At 42.8% G+C, this 15,779-nt stretch overlaps 5 protein-coding genes across 8 annotated transcripts; 2 read left to right on the top strand and 3 right to left on the bottom strand.

Annotated features, from left to right (window-relative positions):
• Nucleotides 1-250: 250 nt before the first annotated feature.
• Nucleotides 251-5,945, top strand: LOC108089436 (protein LSM14 homolog B). Of its 4 annotated transcripts, none has more exons than XM_017187670.2 (7): nucleotides 251-778; nucleotides 1,707-2,207; nucleotides 2,714-3,228; nucleotides 3,288-3,485; nucleotides 3,685-3,914; nucleotides 3,979-4,331; nucleotides 4,398-5,945. In XM_017187670.2, exons 1-7 carry the CDS (start codon nucleotides 658-660, stop codon nucleotides 4,403-4,405), a joined length of 1,926 nt encoding a protein of 641 aa, XP_017043159.1. In that variant the 5' UTR covers nucleotides 251-657; the 3' UTR covers nucleotides 4,406-5,945. The 4 variants fall into 4 exon arrangements, with proteins under 4 accessions (XP_017043159.1, XP_017043158.1, XP_017043157.1 ...); XM_017187669.2 differs by having other exon boundaries at nucleotides 2,702-3,228; XM_017187668.2 differs by having other exon boundaries at nucleotides 252-778; nucleotides 3,288-3,515.
• Nucleotides 5,946-6,314: 369 nt separating this feature from the next.
• LOC108089435 (histone acetyltransferase KAT2A) lies at nucleotides 6,315-9,236 on the bottom strand. Its single transcript, XM_017187665.2, is given in 4 exon segments — nucleotides 6,315-7,090; nucleotides 7,154-7,806; nucleotides 7,858-8,053; nucleotides 8,056-9,236. Coding segments are annotated over 4 exon segments (2,454 nt in total). The 5' UTR covers nucleotides 9,131-9,236; the 3' UTR covers nucleotides 6,315-6,560.
• A 603-nt stretch (nucleotides 9,237-9,839) lies between these two features.
• Nucleotides 9,840-10,802, top strand: LOC108089597. Its single transcript, XM_017187955.2, has one exon. It carries the CDS (start codon nucleotides 10,079-10,081, stop codon nucleotides 10,736-10,738), a length of 660 nt encoding a protein of 219 aa, XP_017043444.2. The 5' UTR covers nucleotides 9,840-10,078; the 3' UTR covers nucleotides 10,739-10,802.
• On the bottom strand, nucleotides 10,745-12,405 carry LOC108089596 (eukaryotic translation initiation factor 2 subunit 2). The gene is given in 4 exon segments (XM_017187954.2): nucleotides 10,745-11,327; nucleotides 11,675-11,896; nucleotides 11,899-12,073; nucleotides 12,275-12,405. Coding segments are annotated over 4 exon segments (936 nt in total). The 5' UTR covers nucleotides 12,290-12,405; the 3' UTR covers nucleotides 10,745-10,803.
• Nucleotides 12,406-12,611: 206 nt separating this feature from the next.
• LOC108089598 (phosphoacetylglucosamine mutase) lies at nucleotides 12,612-15,632 on the bottom strand. The gene is made up of 3 exons (XM_017187956.2): nucleotides 15,406-15,632; nucleotides 13,157-14,600; nucleotides 12,612-13,101 (listed from the first exon to the last, which is right to left on the bottom strand). The coding sequence occupies exons 1-3, from the start codon at nucleotides 15,504-15,506 to the stop codon at nucleotides 13,003-13,005; spliced, it is 1,644 nt and encodes a 547-aa protein (XP_017043445.1). The 5' UTR covers nucleotides 15,507-15,632; the 3' UTR covers nucleotides 12,612-13,002.
• Between the last annotated feature and the right edge of the window lie 147 nt (nucleotides 15,633-15,779).

Here is a 15,779-nt window from a genome sequence, read left to right as displayed (position 1 = left end):
AAAAACCAGGGGTGCATTCTCTCTTACAGAGTTGCATTTAGGGTTGCTGGTGAGATTGCCCCTTGAAAGAAAATAAATATATATAATTTATCCAAACAAACAGTTTTGAAATAGATTATAAAACTTTCGTCAACATGTAGGAGCGTCAACAAATTTCTTGTAGGAAAACAAACTGTGTTTGCAAATATTAATACCTCGCTGCCGCCGCCGCTGCTTTCCACCCGCACTTTCCAACACCGTACCACTCGCTCAAATCGTTCATTTTCGACGGGTAGGTTTTCGCAGACGGACGGAGAAGAAATTTGTGCATCGAAAATTGCAATTTTAATATTTAAAGCCGTGTGTGCTGCGCCACAGATATTGATAAAGAGTTTATCGCACTTGTGCGAAAACACAGGTCTACCAAGCTTACGCGGCTTGAAGGCGATAGGCCCCAAATTCGCCCTGGAACTGGTAGGCAATTGCGTGTGAAAAAAAAAAAATCATAAAGAAAAGAAAAGAAGAGCAGGGGCTGAAAACCGTCGAGAAATCGTTGTCGTCGTGCTCGCTACAATTGTTTGCTTTTGGCCAGAGAAATTTGTGTGCTTGTTGGCAGAGACACTTAATAATACTTTGTATTTCGGAGTGAGTGCGCAGTGAGCAACATATTTAATCAAGATGAGTGGGGGATTGCCGGAGTTGGGCTCCAAAATCAGCCTTATTTCCAAGGCAGACATTCGATATGAGGGCCGCCTGTACACCGTGGATCCGCAGGAGTGCACCATTGCGCTCTCGAGTGGTAAGTTTTTCAGTAGCTCCAGCTCCCCCTTTAGAAATCGCCCACGTAATTGACATATTGCTATATATACGAAATATATATGTAGGGTGCCGTAATCTGCGCCAAAAAATCCCTGTAAAAAAACGGTTCATCGAAAAGAAAATGGACTCTTTCCGTTTCTCTCGTGTGTTCTCCACTTTTTTTTCGTTACTTTTTGTTAGTTTTACAGTAATTTCATACTCTGAGAGTGTGCAACTGCTGCTCTCTCCCTCTTGCTCTCTCACTTATGCTTTTTGTTTGTCATGTTGGCTTTGGCCTGTTTTTGTCTCTCGCTGTTGTTGTACAGTGTTGCTTTTGCATTTTACATGGCACACATACGTACATATACGCGCGCACTTGCAAATCCCCAGTGCAATTTGTTTATTTGCAAAAACAAATTCGATTTGGCGCCAGATAACGGGATCTACGGGCTCCCGTTACTAGTGTCAGTGCCCTGGAAGGCAAAAAGGAGAAACGGTGAACGCACAAATACCGGCAAAACATGCGTTCCCCCCAGTTGAGGTTAAATTTGAAATGCGGTCTAACCTTACTGGGTTTACATGGCTATCGCAATTGCGATTTCAACTTGTATTTTCTTTGTTATATAAGGTAATGAGTCTAGAAAGATCCTATTTTTGAACACGTAAATTCGAAAACAAATTTTAAAGATATAACCTTCAATGTTCCCGCCTGATAAAAGTATTTATTTTCAAATCCGTTTGACCCTTAATTCTCCCCTGATTCAAATAGTAAGATTGTTATCAGTTTTAAAACTTATTTTTCATGAAGATTTAAGCAAGGTTTTAAAAAAAAACCTTTCAAGTTTTAGTTCTAAGTTACACATTTATATTTTAGAGTTTAAACGGCTGATAAATATTTTTTAAATATATAACACAATTTCCTTTCTTAGTGCGATCTTTTGGCACAGAAGATCGGGACACCCAGTTCCAGATTGCGCCTCAGTCGCAGATCTACGACTACATCCTCTTCCGGGGATCGGACATCAAGGACATTCGCGTCGTCAACAACCATACTTTGCCGCACCACAATGACCCGGCGATCATGCAGGCGCAGCTCCAGAACGGACCGCCCCAGATGCCGCAGCACTTTCCCATGCCGAGCGGGATGAACGCTCCGCCGCAGCAGCAGCAGGTGCCTTCGCAGCAACCGCCGCAGATGTCGGGTGCAGGAGGTGGTGGTGGTGCCGGCGGAGCAGGAGCTCCTGGCGGAGGCGCTCCCGGCTACGGCAACGGAAATCCGTTTGGCAACCTTGGAGGTCCGAACCTAGCCAATATGGTGGGCAATGCGGGCGGATCGCTCGCTCCTGGATCCGGAGCACCGGGCAGCGGACCATTTATGCACATTGGCGGCAACCAGCAACAGCAGAAGCCTCAGCAGCAGAAACAGCCAAGTAAGTTTTTTATTTTTAGATTCACATACATTCATAAAAGGTTTCATTAAGCATAACTTTTTTTTTAAGAAAAATTCCAAATCTGGATTTTTTATTTCTACACTTTTAGTGTTTTATTTTTATAAAAATTACTCAAAAAAGTATACAAATAAATTCAAACATCAGATAGCACAGTTTTAATGAGGTCAACATTTTTAAGTCTTTAAAGTAATTAAAATCTTAAATTTCAATCAGATAAGCTGAAAAAGTATTACATCTTTTATCTAATACGCGGGCATATAATCATTAATATTAGCTAAAATAAAAGCACTAAGAATTCCATCGATAGTGGGAGTACAAGAAAATACACAAATCAAAAGCATAAATTGTTTTCAGATTAGCTTTTTAAATTTAAATTATACTTATCACATGGATTTTCTGGAATTCTACTCACCCTTGCCTGCACGCATTATTCTTTCCTTTTCGTCCTCGTTGCGTCCTTTATATGTATATAGTTTCCGTTCTAGACATGCTGGCCGGAGCATCGCGCTCGACGACGCCCATTAGCCTGATTGTGAGTCCGACGGCGGAGCTGACCCAGCAGCAGCAGCTGCACCAGCAACAGAACGCTGGCCAGGGTGGAAACGGTCGCGATGCAGGACATAAGCGCCAGAACCATCAGCAGCAGCAGCGGGGCGGCGGTCCCGGCCAAAACAACATGCAGCAGCAGCAACAGCGCGGCGGCAGTGGCACGGACTTCTATAACCAGCACTACCAGCAACGGGATCGCCGTGATTCCGGCCGTCAGATGGACAACAACTTCAGCAACAATTACAACAACAATCAGCGTAATCGCGGCGGCGGTAATGGCATGCAACAGCAGCAGCAGCAGCGAGGAGGAAACGGCGGCGGTGGCGGAGGCGGCGGAAATGGAGGTGGCAACAATCCAGCTTGGAACATGCACCGCGGTGGCCAGAACTCGAACAACATTATGATCCGTAACCGTGGAATGGGATCTCGAGGCCCCATGCGTCCCAATCAGGTATACCTTCTAATGTTTAATTTATTTTAAAGTCTATATTGTGTTTTTGATAATTTCAGGGCTATCGTCCGCAGTCGGCCAACCAGAACAAGCCTCGTAACAAGATCAAGTTCGAGGGCGACTTTGATTTCGAACAAGCCAACAACAAGTTCGAGGAATTGCGTTCCCAGCTGGCCAAGCTCAAGGTGGGCGAGGATGCCGCCACAAAACCAACCACCAACTCCACGGCAACCACTGCAACTGCAACCAATGAGCAGGTGGGTGAGAAGGTTGAAGATGCTCATACAGTAAGTGGAACACAGTTTTTATTTTTTAACACAAATTAGACTTAAACATATTAAAAAAATATAAAAAAATATTATTTATTATTAAATTGTATAATTCAACCAGTATTGATTACCATATAAGGTTAGTCAAATCTTAAATCTTACTTACCTTTTGAATATATATTCACAGTTGAACGGAGAGACCGACAAGAAGGATGACTCCGGTAATGAGACCGGCGCTGGTGAGCACGAGCCCGAGGAGGATGACGTTGCTGTGTGCTACGACAAGACCAAATCGTTCTTCGACAGCATCTCTTGCGAGGCTGCTCAAGATCGCAGCAAGAACAAGAAGAATGATTGGCGCCAGGAGCGCAAGTTAAACACGGAGACCTTTGGAGTTTCCTCCACCCGTCGTGGAAGGTGAGTTAAGCAATAAATCATCTGTATTAGCGACTTATAACAGGGGGAATATTAATTTCAACAGCTACCGAGGACGCAACCATTACTACAACAACAACGGCAACATGGGCGGAGCGGGCAACGGCGGCATGAACTCTGGATACGGAGGCGCGCCCGGCTACAACCGCAACAACTATCGCATGGGAGGCGGTGGCAACTTCCGCAACAGGAGCAACAATCGCAACAACGGCGGCGGCAATCGTGGCGGCAACGGCATGCCAAACATCACCAACGGCAACACCGCCGCAGCACTGAAGGCGGCCAACAATGTGGGATCGGGAGCCAATGCCACGGAATCAAATGCACCGAACGCCACAACTACGACGACAAAGTCGACGTCCCTCTTGCCAGAGCAGACGCAACAGGTGGCGGCAGTTTGTGAGTATTATTCAACCAGCTGTTATAATTTTGAAACGTTTTAACAAACCGTGTTTATCTTTTCAGCTCAATAATGATGTCGCCCAGCCAGTGGAAAACCACTTTAAATAAAACAACAACAAAATTGATAGAAACGAATTAAGAAGAAAGTAAAAATATCCTATTCTTTGCAAAGCTAATTATTCGAAGCAACCCAATCAACCGACCGACCGAACGATCGACGACACACAGGCTCTTATTATCAGGAATTTCGAGTTATGGATCTAACGGCATAATATATTTGTATAATTAAACTTAGTGTTACAATTCTCACGACGTCCTGGGGCGCACTCTGCTGCCCGCCCACCACCGTGTGCTTGGCGAAGATTAGAGCGATTTACGACTAGCGACTAGCGACTGTGAATGTGAACGTGAACCGGCCATCTGTTAGGTTTTGTGTAAATGGCTGGTTCCAACGCCTTTCGCTGAGCAGAGAACACGGTATTGATAACGAGGAGATAATGGCTCGCCTGCGCATACATACATATATTTAGTAATAGATGTGAAGAACATAGTAAGCATAAGTATATGAAAAGCTACAAAAAACAAAACAACAAAAAACTTACCAGAAACACGGAGAATAAGCGGAGGAGTCGATAACAATAATGAAATTAATGGAGCAAAACAATTAAATCCATGGAATTCCCAAAACTAAAATAAAAGCTAATTAACACGTTTTTATTTGAATGAAAGAAAAAAACAAAATTGTAATACTGTATTTCTTGTGGGCGTAAAACATCGACCAACACTCGAATCGTTTTACTAGCATTTAAAAATATTGTTTAAGAGCATTTTAAATATGAACATGAAAATAAAATCGGCAGCTATGCTTGTTGGAAAAGCACAATTGTAAAAAGTCAATCCAGCCCAGCTGAAGAGTGAAGAGAGTCTCCAAATGAAAATGTGAAAAAATAACCAGTAGCAAATTGATCATTATTTTAAAGTCAGCCAGAAAAAGTCCAAAGTAAAGTTTTCTATAGTTTATTATTTTCTGATCTCGGTTGGGCTGCAAAAGTGCACGTTTTTCCGCCACGCCTGCAATGAAATGTATACTTACGATTTGAAACGATACGATTTTCTCGATGTAAATGTTAAGATTGTGTGATTACTGGCTGCTCCGGTTGAAATCGAGGCCTTGAAACCGAGTAAAATTACGTGTGTGCATGCATATGTTTCCAGCTGAAGTCCTTTAGATATTTGTTTGTTATCCTTGTATCCAGATATATATTTGTATTGAATTCAGCACAAACCGCCGCCAAGTGCCGAATAGAGTCCGGTTTGGTTATCGGAGAACAGTAGTTAACAGGCACTTTCTGAAGCGGAAGGGGAGGAGTCACCACACATTTCAATATTATGTAATCATTAATTATGTATCTAATTGTATGTAATATGTATATCTCCATATATGCTCACCCTGATTAGCTCTACATATGTATGTATGTATATAAATACGAAATTACCAAGTTCAACACTGAAAAACACGTTTCGCAAGTAATGGCTAAATTGTAAAGACTACCACGTATTGAAATTAAAACTTAATACCATGTAATAAAAGATAATTGAATTCAACAGTAAGTTAACATTTTCATTATACCATTGGCATACTCGCGAGAGCCTTCGAAATTCCCGACGCAATCTAGAAAGAAAAGCGTATACAAGAGCCTTTGTACAATGTCCTAGGAAATTCGATTCAACTCCCGCCCCTATATTAAAAACAGTTTAATTTTCTAACAGACATTATTAAATGTTTACTAAACCAAACCGAAACAAAGGGAAATCCCAACTTTAAAAAGCATGCTAACAATAAATGTAGGAAATCAAAAGTGAAATAAAAAGTTAAGACAAAATGTAGAGGTTACAAAACATTAAGCGAACTTCGGTTTTTGTTTTTGGAGGGTCTGTTAAATATATGTTTTCCTATAAAAATGATTCTTCTGGCAATAATTAGATGAAAGTTCTGTTTTATTTTTTCCTTAAGTCAGCTTTTTTATCCCGACTAAACGATTAAGACAGGGCGCTTCATTAATACTTTCCAGAAATAGCTTAATCCATATATCAATTTTGTTTACAAGTAATTATCCGCTTTTGTCTTTTGCCGCAGAAAAATCTAAAATAAATAAGAGAAATAACGTTCTCCGTTAGTGTAGATTAAATATTCGTATTTATGCAAGTTTCCTCAGAGTCACTGCATCATTTGTCCCAAAGGCCCAATTCACGCATTTTGGTCTGGAAATAACGCTCCAAGGAGTTGGCACACCGATAATACTCGGTATCTGGGGAGTTATAGAAACGACAGTTGGAAAATATGCGGGCCATGTCCGCCATGAACAGGCGGCGTGTTTGGTAGTATCCCTTCTTCAAGCGTTCCCCCATCGTTTTCAGGTCCATGGGATACTTGATATGATCGTAGTAGTCCGGAACTTCGGCCGCATTCACCGGACGCTGGAAGGGCCAGGCGGTGTTGTGCTGGCGCACGGACTGCAGCACGGATGCAAAGGACGTGGCCAGCTTATCCGGGTCGGAGGACTCTTCCAGGGGTCTCGAAGACCTGGCTGGACGCATTTGCGGCTTCCAACCAATCTCCCGCAGACCGGGAATCGACTCCACGGGTATGGTGGGTACACCCTCCTTGAAGCAGTTCAAACCGGGTCTTACTTTTTGCACCTCATTGTGCCGTTGTGCAATTAGCTCCTTCAGAATCTCGCTCTGATTACGAATAACTGGAATGAATAAACCAGAGTAAAATAGGTCCACGATACTCCCTATATGTGTAATCAACTAACCGGCAATGAATTGCGTGTTTACAATACTCGGATGCAGCTCGCAGTGCATCAAGGTGGCGCTATCGTACTCCTTGATGTAGCCCGCATAAACGGGTCGCGCCAACTTGATGTCCTTGGAAAAACCCTGCTTCTTGAAATACCCGATGGCATCGCAATCGGCAAAAGTGAGCAGGTGTTTGATGCCCCTCTGGATACTGTAGTCTTTCAGGTGATTCATCAAGTGGGTGCCATAGCCCTTAACTTGTTCCGACATAGTGACCGCACAGAAAACGATTTCGGTGAAGCCCTGCGAAGGGAACGGGCGAAAGCATATGCCACCGATGGGCTGGTTCTCCTTGATGAGCGCAAGAGTTTTGTGCTTTGTATCGAAGACCAACTGACTGATGTACTCGCGGGGCATCTCGGGCAGCTGATAGGCAAATACAAGCTGCAGGCCCAGCAGCCACAGAACCGTCTGCTTGTCCACCGGCTTGGTCAGTGAGTTCCCCACCACATGGAACTCGATGGCCCGCTTCTGCTCCTCCGCCTTGACATTCTCATCGCGGGAAACATTTACGGGGAAGAGAATCTCGGCCTTGTTGGTGGTCTTCGACTCCGACACCGATTTCATGGCGCGCATCACCACATCCGTGGGAAGGTCGTCCAAGCTTTCGCTGTTAAATAACTATAAGTAAAAATATTTTATAAAGATGGTGATGACAAACCTGCTGCAGCGATCTGTGGTGGTGGTGGTCTCTTTTTTGATTCTCTTGTGCAGCGGTTCGCCCACACTGGCTCGCTTTCCAGCTCCGATTGTTGCCAAGCCAGCACTTGGAGCAGCGGGCGTCACCTCCTGATGTCGCTTTCTCTGCTGAATGACAAACGAATTGGGTGGCCTGTAGTTGGGATCCCATATGGGGAGTCATCCTTCAGCAATTCGGCGCGAAGGGCCTCCAAAAACTTGGGCATTTGCGTGATGATTGAGCGCTTGTCCTCGGGAAAGCGATCTCGCTCCGAGATGCACTTCTTCTTGAGCTGCTGGGACATGTACTGGAACACAGTACGCAGAAGCGTTCGTCCAAATACCAGGGACGTTTCAAATTGGCGCAGGGAGTTGCAGAAGGCGGGTACGTGGCAAAAGACCAACCAACGCGTGTAGTTGATCTTGTAGTTCGAGGCATCCTCGTGGGTGAGATCTCCCCTTCTAGTCGATGGTGATTCAAAGTTGTAGTGATTCAGAAAGTTCAGGAACGTCTTGGCCACCTCGGTCATGGTTTGGAGTTCAGTCGGGTTAAGGTGGTTGTACTTGTAAAAGACCAGCGATAGCACCGCCTTGGTGATGCACGGTGACTCAAATGGAGGATCTCCCAGGGGACCACGGATCACTGCCTGCTGGCGCGTGAGTACACACTGGCGAAGCAAACGGAAGAGATACAGGTATACCTTCTTGGTGTCCTCGTCTTCGACGCGCTGCATGGACATGAACAGGTTCTCCATGTCTATGATGGCGCCCAACAGCTCGTCCATGCTGGAGCTAGAAATATTGTCCAGATGGGCGATGTGCTGACGCAATGAGTGCCTACAGTTGGCATTTCGACATTCCTCGTTAAACTCCGGGCAATAGGAGGACTCCACATCTCGATGGCGGTTCTCCTGCGGAGTTTTCCATCCCGTGCAGCGGCATCCATCCGACTGGCAGGCGGAGTACATCGAGAGTTTGGCCAGTTTCTGGGGGGCGGGGAGGTTGAAGACCTTCTGCTTTCGCTGCTGGATCCTCTGCAGGCTATTCTGCCTGGTTCCCTCAACAGGAGCATTTCCGCCGCCTACTGCTCCGCCGTTTCCTGGATTTTGGGCCTGCACCGTGGAGCCAGCGGATCCAGATGCACCCGAAGATGCTGCGCCATTCGCACTTTGCTGCTGCTGCTGCGCCGCAGCGTTCCCCGTATTGTTACCATCGATGGGTTGGCTCTTCAGCGTTATGGATGGACCACCAGACATTCCAAGATCACCAGATTATGCGATTTCCTCGGCTAGTTTTGCACAAAGTGTACTTCCTTTTCTTAATTTCACAAGCTACACAAAGGGCTGCCCACTTGCTAAGAGAATGAAAGAACTGCCAACCTGACTTTTTATGCGAGTGCATTACTTGGGGTGGTGAAATACACATCTTAATCATATATATATTTGAATTTTTTCATTTATCTCTATATTTTCAAACACTTTTTATGACCTGATGACGTTTTTTTTTTTTTCAGTTAACATAATTATTACTTACAAACATGGGCGTAGGAAATAATTCTGTTGGGTGTCAAAAGGGGTGAAAGAACAATTGATTTTATGGAGTATGAAAGATTTATTAAAAGTACATCTAAAAATATATAATTTTATAAAATAAATAAAAGTTATATTAATAACAAATGTTTGTAATGAATACAAAATGTATATTTCAAACAGAAATACAAAAATAGAATACAAAAAATTTAATAACTGTCAATCAATTTGTATTAGAAGTTCATTTTAAAATAGATCAACTTAAATTATTATGATAAAAATAAATAAGTTTTTAAAATCTTAAAACTTAAAGTTTTTAGTTATTATAAATATTGTAGAACATTTTAAAAGAACATCTAGCTAATATACTCGATACGACCCCTGAACATCCCATACCCATGAGGGTTATATCGATAATCAGCATATGACCGCCAAGATAGCGTATTGAGAGAGCTGTCATGTTTTGAATTATCAAAATAACCAAATCATCTGATAATATTTGCTTTTATTACAAAGCAATATATTTGAAAAGAAAATAGTATTTTAAAGTTATTCCCCTAAAACCCAGAAATAAATCTGGGCCCGCCCATGTGCACAACTGTTTGTCAGGAGCTGATGTAAAATGCATTGTAACCATACGGTCATTTTGAAATTGCCGCTAACTAATTAAGGAAAATGGCTTCGAACGCCAGTTTTGAGGATCTTGAAGACAAGTTGGATAATTTCATCATTCGCAAAGCTCAGCCAAATCAAAACACTCTCTATTCCGATAAGTCTGGTCCAAAGGTTCATGAGAACGTACCCCTAACTTTATGGCATCTTCAACAAGTAACTCCAGATCCCGACAGGGAAAATGTTTTTTTAATATGTGATACTAACAATGAAAACCCGATATACTTTCGCACCTGTATTGTTTATGGGTTTGTCACTGGAATTGGAACACACAACAATTTCTTCAATAAATACATAATTGATGATAGCACCGGATCTATGGAGGCATGCATTTCTAAAAAACCTAAAATTGTACCACTGATATCCTCGCTGTACAACGAAGCCAGTTCGCTGCTTTTAACAGAATCTTATAAAGCCACGGCCGAAAGACTGATGCGCCTCTTAAAGAGCTCCAGGGAAAATATCGATCCTTCGCCCATAACAAGGGGCAAAAGCTTGATTTTGTGTGGACGACCGAATATCTACAGAGGAAAAATGGGCGTAGATTCCTTTTCTTTTATGATTGACAGCGGTAAATCACGAAAAATTGAAATTGGCTTTGCAGATCACCTAGTCAACTGGCACAAGAACTACAAATCAACTCAGAGTAAAACAAAAAAATAGTATTGGTTACTTTTTGTATTGAAATTTTACTGGTAATAAAAAATCAAATTTTAAATAAAGAGAATTTAGGTTGTTTTTGCTCGAATGGCGGCACGCTTGCCGGTGACAGCCTGGAAACCTGACTTGATGCTGGCCACCGAGCAGCGGGATCCACAGGATTCGCACTGCAGGAAGAACAGGCGGGTGTCCTTTTGCAATATCGTTTCCGGGGAGCGGCAGGTGTGACAGGTGACGTACTCCTTGATGTAGCGACGCAACACGTTCTCGATCTGTTTTGGCTGGAAACGGCCCTTGATGATCAGCTGCTGGTTGCCGTCCATGGAGCCACTGGTACCCAACTCGGCCAGTAGGAAGTCGAGCAGATGCTTGGGCAGGCGATGCAACGTTTTCGCGATGTCCATGAAGTTGGCAAAGGAGGTCTTTTTGGTTCCCACTCGCAGCACTTGTGGCGGACGCATAACGAACTTTGGCTTGCGACCGGCGGCCATGTCCGGATTCTTGTCGAGAATAATTTCGAAGACCCGCTTCAGCAACTCGTCGTATGTGTAATCACGATCAGATCCAAACCAGGTAGAACTGTTGTCCTCGACTAAAATAATATAAGTCATTAAAAAGAATTAGAAAAGAGGAAAGGTTCGTTTAGGTGAATATAAGTTTCTATAAAAAGTTGCACGGAAATCATGTTTTTGTCTTAACACATTTATAAGTATTGTTGTGAAATCGAAACTGGTTAAATGTAGCTAATTTCACAGTTAAATTTATCAAACGTGTTATCTGGAATGCACTTTCTTTTTTTGCTTTTGCAGTATAAGCTATTTGTTCACTTTGCTTTAATTTTTTTAAATCTGTGCTTTTGAATGAAAAATTTAAGTTAATTAAATTGTTTTTAATAAAACAATAAAATTAAAAGACCCAACCCATTAGTCATTACCGTACCATTTTCTTTGTCCTCGCTCTTGTCGTCATCCAGTTTCTCAGCAAACAGCTCGTCCAAGTCCTTCTTCTTGCTCTTCTTCTTCTTTTTGGCCATCGAGAAGTCCATGTCCAAATTGATCTCCTCCTCCTCGGGCTCCTCAGTGGCGGCAGCATCATCGCCACCAAAACTTGGAATTGCCGCCTCAATTTCGTCCATGTTGAAGGGCTTCTTCTTCTTTTTTTCTTCTTGCCGAAGCTTTCCAAGTCGAGATTGTCTTCCTCGGCAGCGGCTCCACCCTCAGCTGACGCCTCGTCCTGTGGATCCTCCTTCTTGCTGTCGTCCTCCAGGCCCAATGCTGCGTCCAGGTCGAAGGTGGTCTTCTTCTTCTTCTTCTTTTTTAACAAAGTGGGATCGAAACCCTGCGAAATTCATTGAAAACTCGGTATAATTAAATCCGGATCGGAAAAACATAACCTCATTGTTCGCACTATCCCCGTACACAAATATTTAAATACACATACAAACACACCCACAAGGGCGCACATGTACGCACATATGCTTACTTATAAGCCTTCATTTAATAACTTTAAAACATTCACCCAGTTGTATTTCTAACTTACGTCTTCCGCGTCCATTCTGTTTATGCTTTTTATATACTAGTTGACTGGAAATTAATTTGGTTTTAACGAAAAAAACTGCAATTGCATCAGCCAAAGTGACAGCACGGCAATCAAATTAGAGCTGGATTGAAAGCGATACTATTATCGATTACAAAATCGAATAGAGATGGAATTATCGGCTTTTCTCAGACTTAAGATTTACGTCGTACGATTACGTTTACTATAACGTAATGATTTAAAATTTAAGTTTTATCTTCTCAACATTAAAAAATAAAAATAACGGTTTTACATATTTTCATAAAATTAACTTTCCCTCCAAAAAAAAAAAACCAAGAAATGAATTTGAAAATAATTTATTTTATAGAAAATGGCCATACAAAATTTATTGAGGTCTTTAATCTCTATCATCAGCGTTATTATTTTTAATTTCAATAGTTACCACTAGAAGCTCAACAAATAAATTTAACGGAGCGAATGCATATTCTTAAAGCTTTTCAATCATGCATAAACACTCACAATAACTTCCACAAAGTACAAATAAATATAACTTTATATTTAGTGGTAAAAAAACATCTCAATCTTTAGAACATACAGGACAATGAACAGTTACAGTATAAATGCGTTTGAGAGTTAGGACTTTTAAGTTATTGAGCACCTTAACGTTAAGAGATTTATTGCTCAAGCTAGGACCTGTGTCGATGATCGTTTGAGGTTGGTTTGTTTTTTATTTAAAGATGGGCACTATTGGGTTTCGTCAATTCCGGGCCAACGCCCCCGGCAAGTTTTTGCACCAAAAGTCCCACTTCGTAGGCAAGATTTTCGGTGTCCTGCGGAGAAATTAGATGTTATTATAATTATATTTACGGGGTTGCCAAGAATTACCTCTTTGGTGGCCGCTTCGGCATAAACTCGCACTACATCCTCAGTTCCGGATGGACGTACAAAGGAGCGACCCCTTTTATAGTTGGCCACCACCTTGTTGATTTCCGTTTGGAGACCCTCCGGCTTCACACACACTCGTTCCGCATCCGTTGTCTCGATTACATTGCGATCCTGCACCTTAACCTTCAGCTGGCGGTTGGGCAGGTCATTATACGATGAGATCCAGTCCTGCACATCCCAGCCCTTGTGGTTGAGGATAGTTTCCACGACTAGCATATCCGAAATCGCATCTCCGACGGTTTCGTTGATAAGATCGATAAGAAGCAGCAAAGTCTTCGCACTCTCCTTCGTTTCGGCAGCCTGGGCAATGGTGGCCTTTGCATTGTCACTGAACACAATAGTGCCATGGCCATTTGCCTCGAAGTACACGCCGATGTCGTACTCTAAAGCCTTGTGGTGCAGGTGCTTCACACCCGTGGGGACACAGGAAACGGGGAACTTTAACTCGTTGACTATATAGTCCGTGGATGCACCATTAGCGTATGCTGTCTGCACCAAACCTAGCCTCAAACTTATTTCGGCTTTAGTGACCAGTTCCATGAGGTATCCGGCGACCAAAGTGGCTATGCGATCGCCATCCAACAGGTGGAACTCGCCCTTGTCGTCGCTAAAGAAGTAAACTACTCGATCGGCATCTCCATCCACGCTAACACATCTCGTAAATGGCTCCACAATGGGCATGGATTTCGGCGGCCTCTGTTGGACCTTCACGTAGTCTGCGCCGCAGTCCTCGTTGATCTTGCCCTCGCCAATGCCTTGGTTAATGACCGTCACGTCCAAGGAACCCTTCATTCGCTTGATAAACTGCAGCATTTTGCGGGCACCCACTCCATTAGCACCATCGTAAATGATTTTGTTTTTATAGTTCCCGTTCTCCAGGCGTCCGTTTCGCAGGAGCTCGAAGGCCTTGATAAGTTTCTCGTAGTACCCCTCCTCGGTGGGTTTGCCATAAACTTCCTTCGTATTCGCCGCCACCACAAAGTAGTGCAACATAGGCGTGGTCACAATGCCGTACTCCTTGACATTACCCTTCAGGGCAATCACGCCATCGGCCACCGCTTTAAGTAATCTCGGACTGTGGTACCGGTTGTCCATGCCCACAAACACCTGTGAACTTGTCGTGACATCGATGTTGTTGTCCTTGATAATCTTGGCTACATGCTGCTCCAGTTCCTGGTCGCTGACATTGACCAGATCGGTGGCTATCGCCTCCCAGCTGGTCTCCAACATCTCGCCCTTGGGGTCGACGAGCTTTACTCCGTTGTCCGGCTCCGGATTGTGCGATGCCGTTATCATCACACCAATAACGGAACCTCCACGAAACCGGGATCGCAAGGTGGCAAGAACTCCCATGCGGAACATCACGCTGTCCAGGAACTCGGCTCTGAAATAAATGAAAGGTTATTACTGTTTGGTGAACAATTTATATTCATTGCTTTTAAAGAACTTTAAATTATGCTAGTCATTGTTTTAGATGTTTCGTGTTTTCAGTATTTGATAAAACTGTATAGCTTAGGATTGAAAAAGATTATTTTGGATACTTTAGGTGAATTCGGGAAACAACTCTTATTTCGGAATCTTTTTAGATTTATAAAATGTGTACATATATACATCGGTTATTAATTGGGAGGGTTAAAAGTCTTAAAAGACGTGACGAATCCAAATGTTATCATTGTAATTATCTATTTCATCGCCTTATCTTTATTAGTTAGTAAACACAAAATACAATGATGCCCAAATTAATAGAAATTCAGGAAAAATAAAGCATTATTGTAGTTATTCGAAAGTTTTTTAAGTATTAAAAAACCGTTAAAAAAACTACAAGCTTCAGAAGCAGAGGTTTGAATAAATAGTGCACTTTTGCAACTTGCAGTTGCAGCACAACTGTGTCTACACCCGACTGTGTCTACATACCCCGACTGTGTCTACATATGTATGCGCCCATGCACATGCACGCCCCTACATAAGTAAGTACATACATAGGGGGAAGAAGGGCATGTCCATTGATAAAAGGTGAACAATATCTAAAAATAAACCCAAATTCCACCAACAATACAGGTCATGCAATCGCCGCACTTATCTTAAAACAAACAAGCACCATTTGCTAATCAAACACGGCCAACGTATGCAACGTGTGGGTGTTAACACAATAATGATTAACCCGAAGATCGTTAATTAAGACAACTTACTTGCCGCGAAAGCCAGCTGTTCCGTATTGAATGGTCTCCTTCGAGGTTTTCGGGTACATTTCCCTTGCGAATGCGTAGACGGTGCGCAGATTAATAGACATCTTGCGATTTAAAGGTGGAGCAACTGGTCCTAAAACAAGGTGAAAGGTTCCGTCCGGTTTTCCGGAGCAGCTTTCGAAATTTACGAAATTCACAGATGTGTGGAATTTGCAGGCGGGTGTGACCGTCAAGTGTAATTAGCGCTACACCCAAATATTGCATTTCAGATCTACGGTCACACTTGGTATAAATTTTAATTGTTTTCAAACGTATTCTAACTGTTGTACAAGCTTACAAGGAACAAAACGATTTTAAAAAAGTGGGAAAGAAATTGT

The sequence above is a fragment of the Drosophila ficusphila genome, unplaced genomic scaffold (genome assembly GCF_018152265.1).
Source record: "Drosophila ficusphila isolate 14025-0441.05 unplaced genomic scaffold, ASM1815226v1 contig_286, whole genome shotgun sequence".
In the NCBI taxonomy this organism is placed as follows: domain Eukaryota; kingdom Metazoa; phylum Arthropoda; class Insecta; order Diptera; family Drosophilidae; genus Drosophila; species Drosophila ficusphila.
Note: the sequence above shows the minus strand (reverse complement) of the source record. Positions and strands in the feature narration are given on the sequence as shown.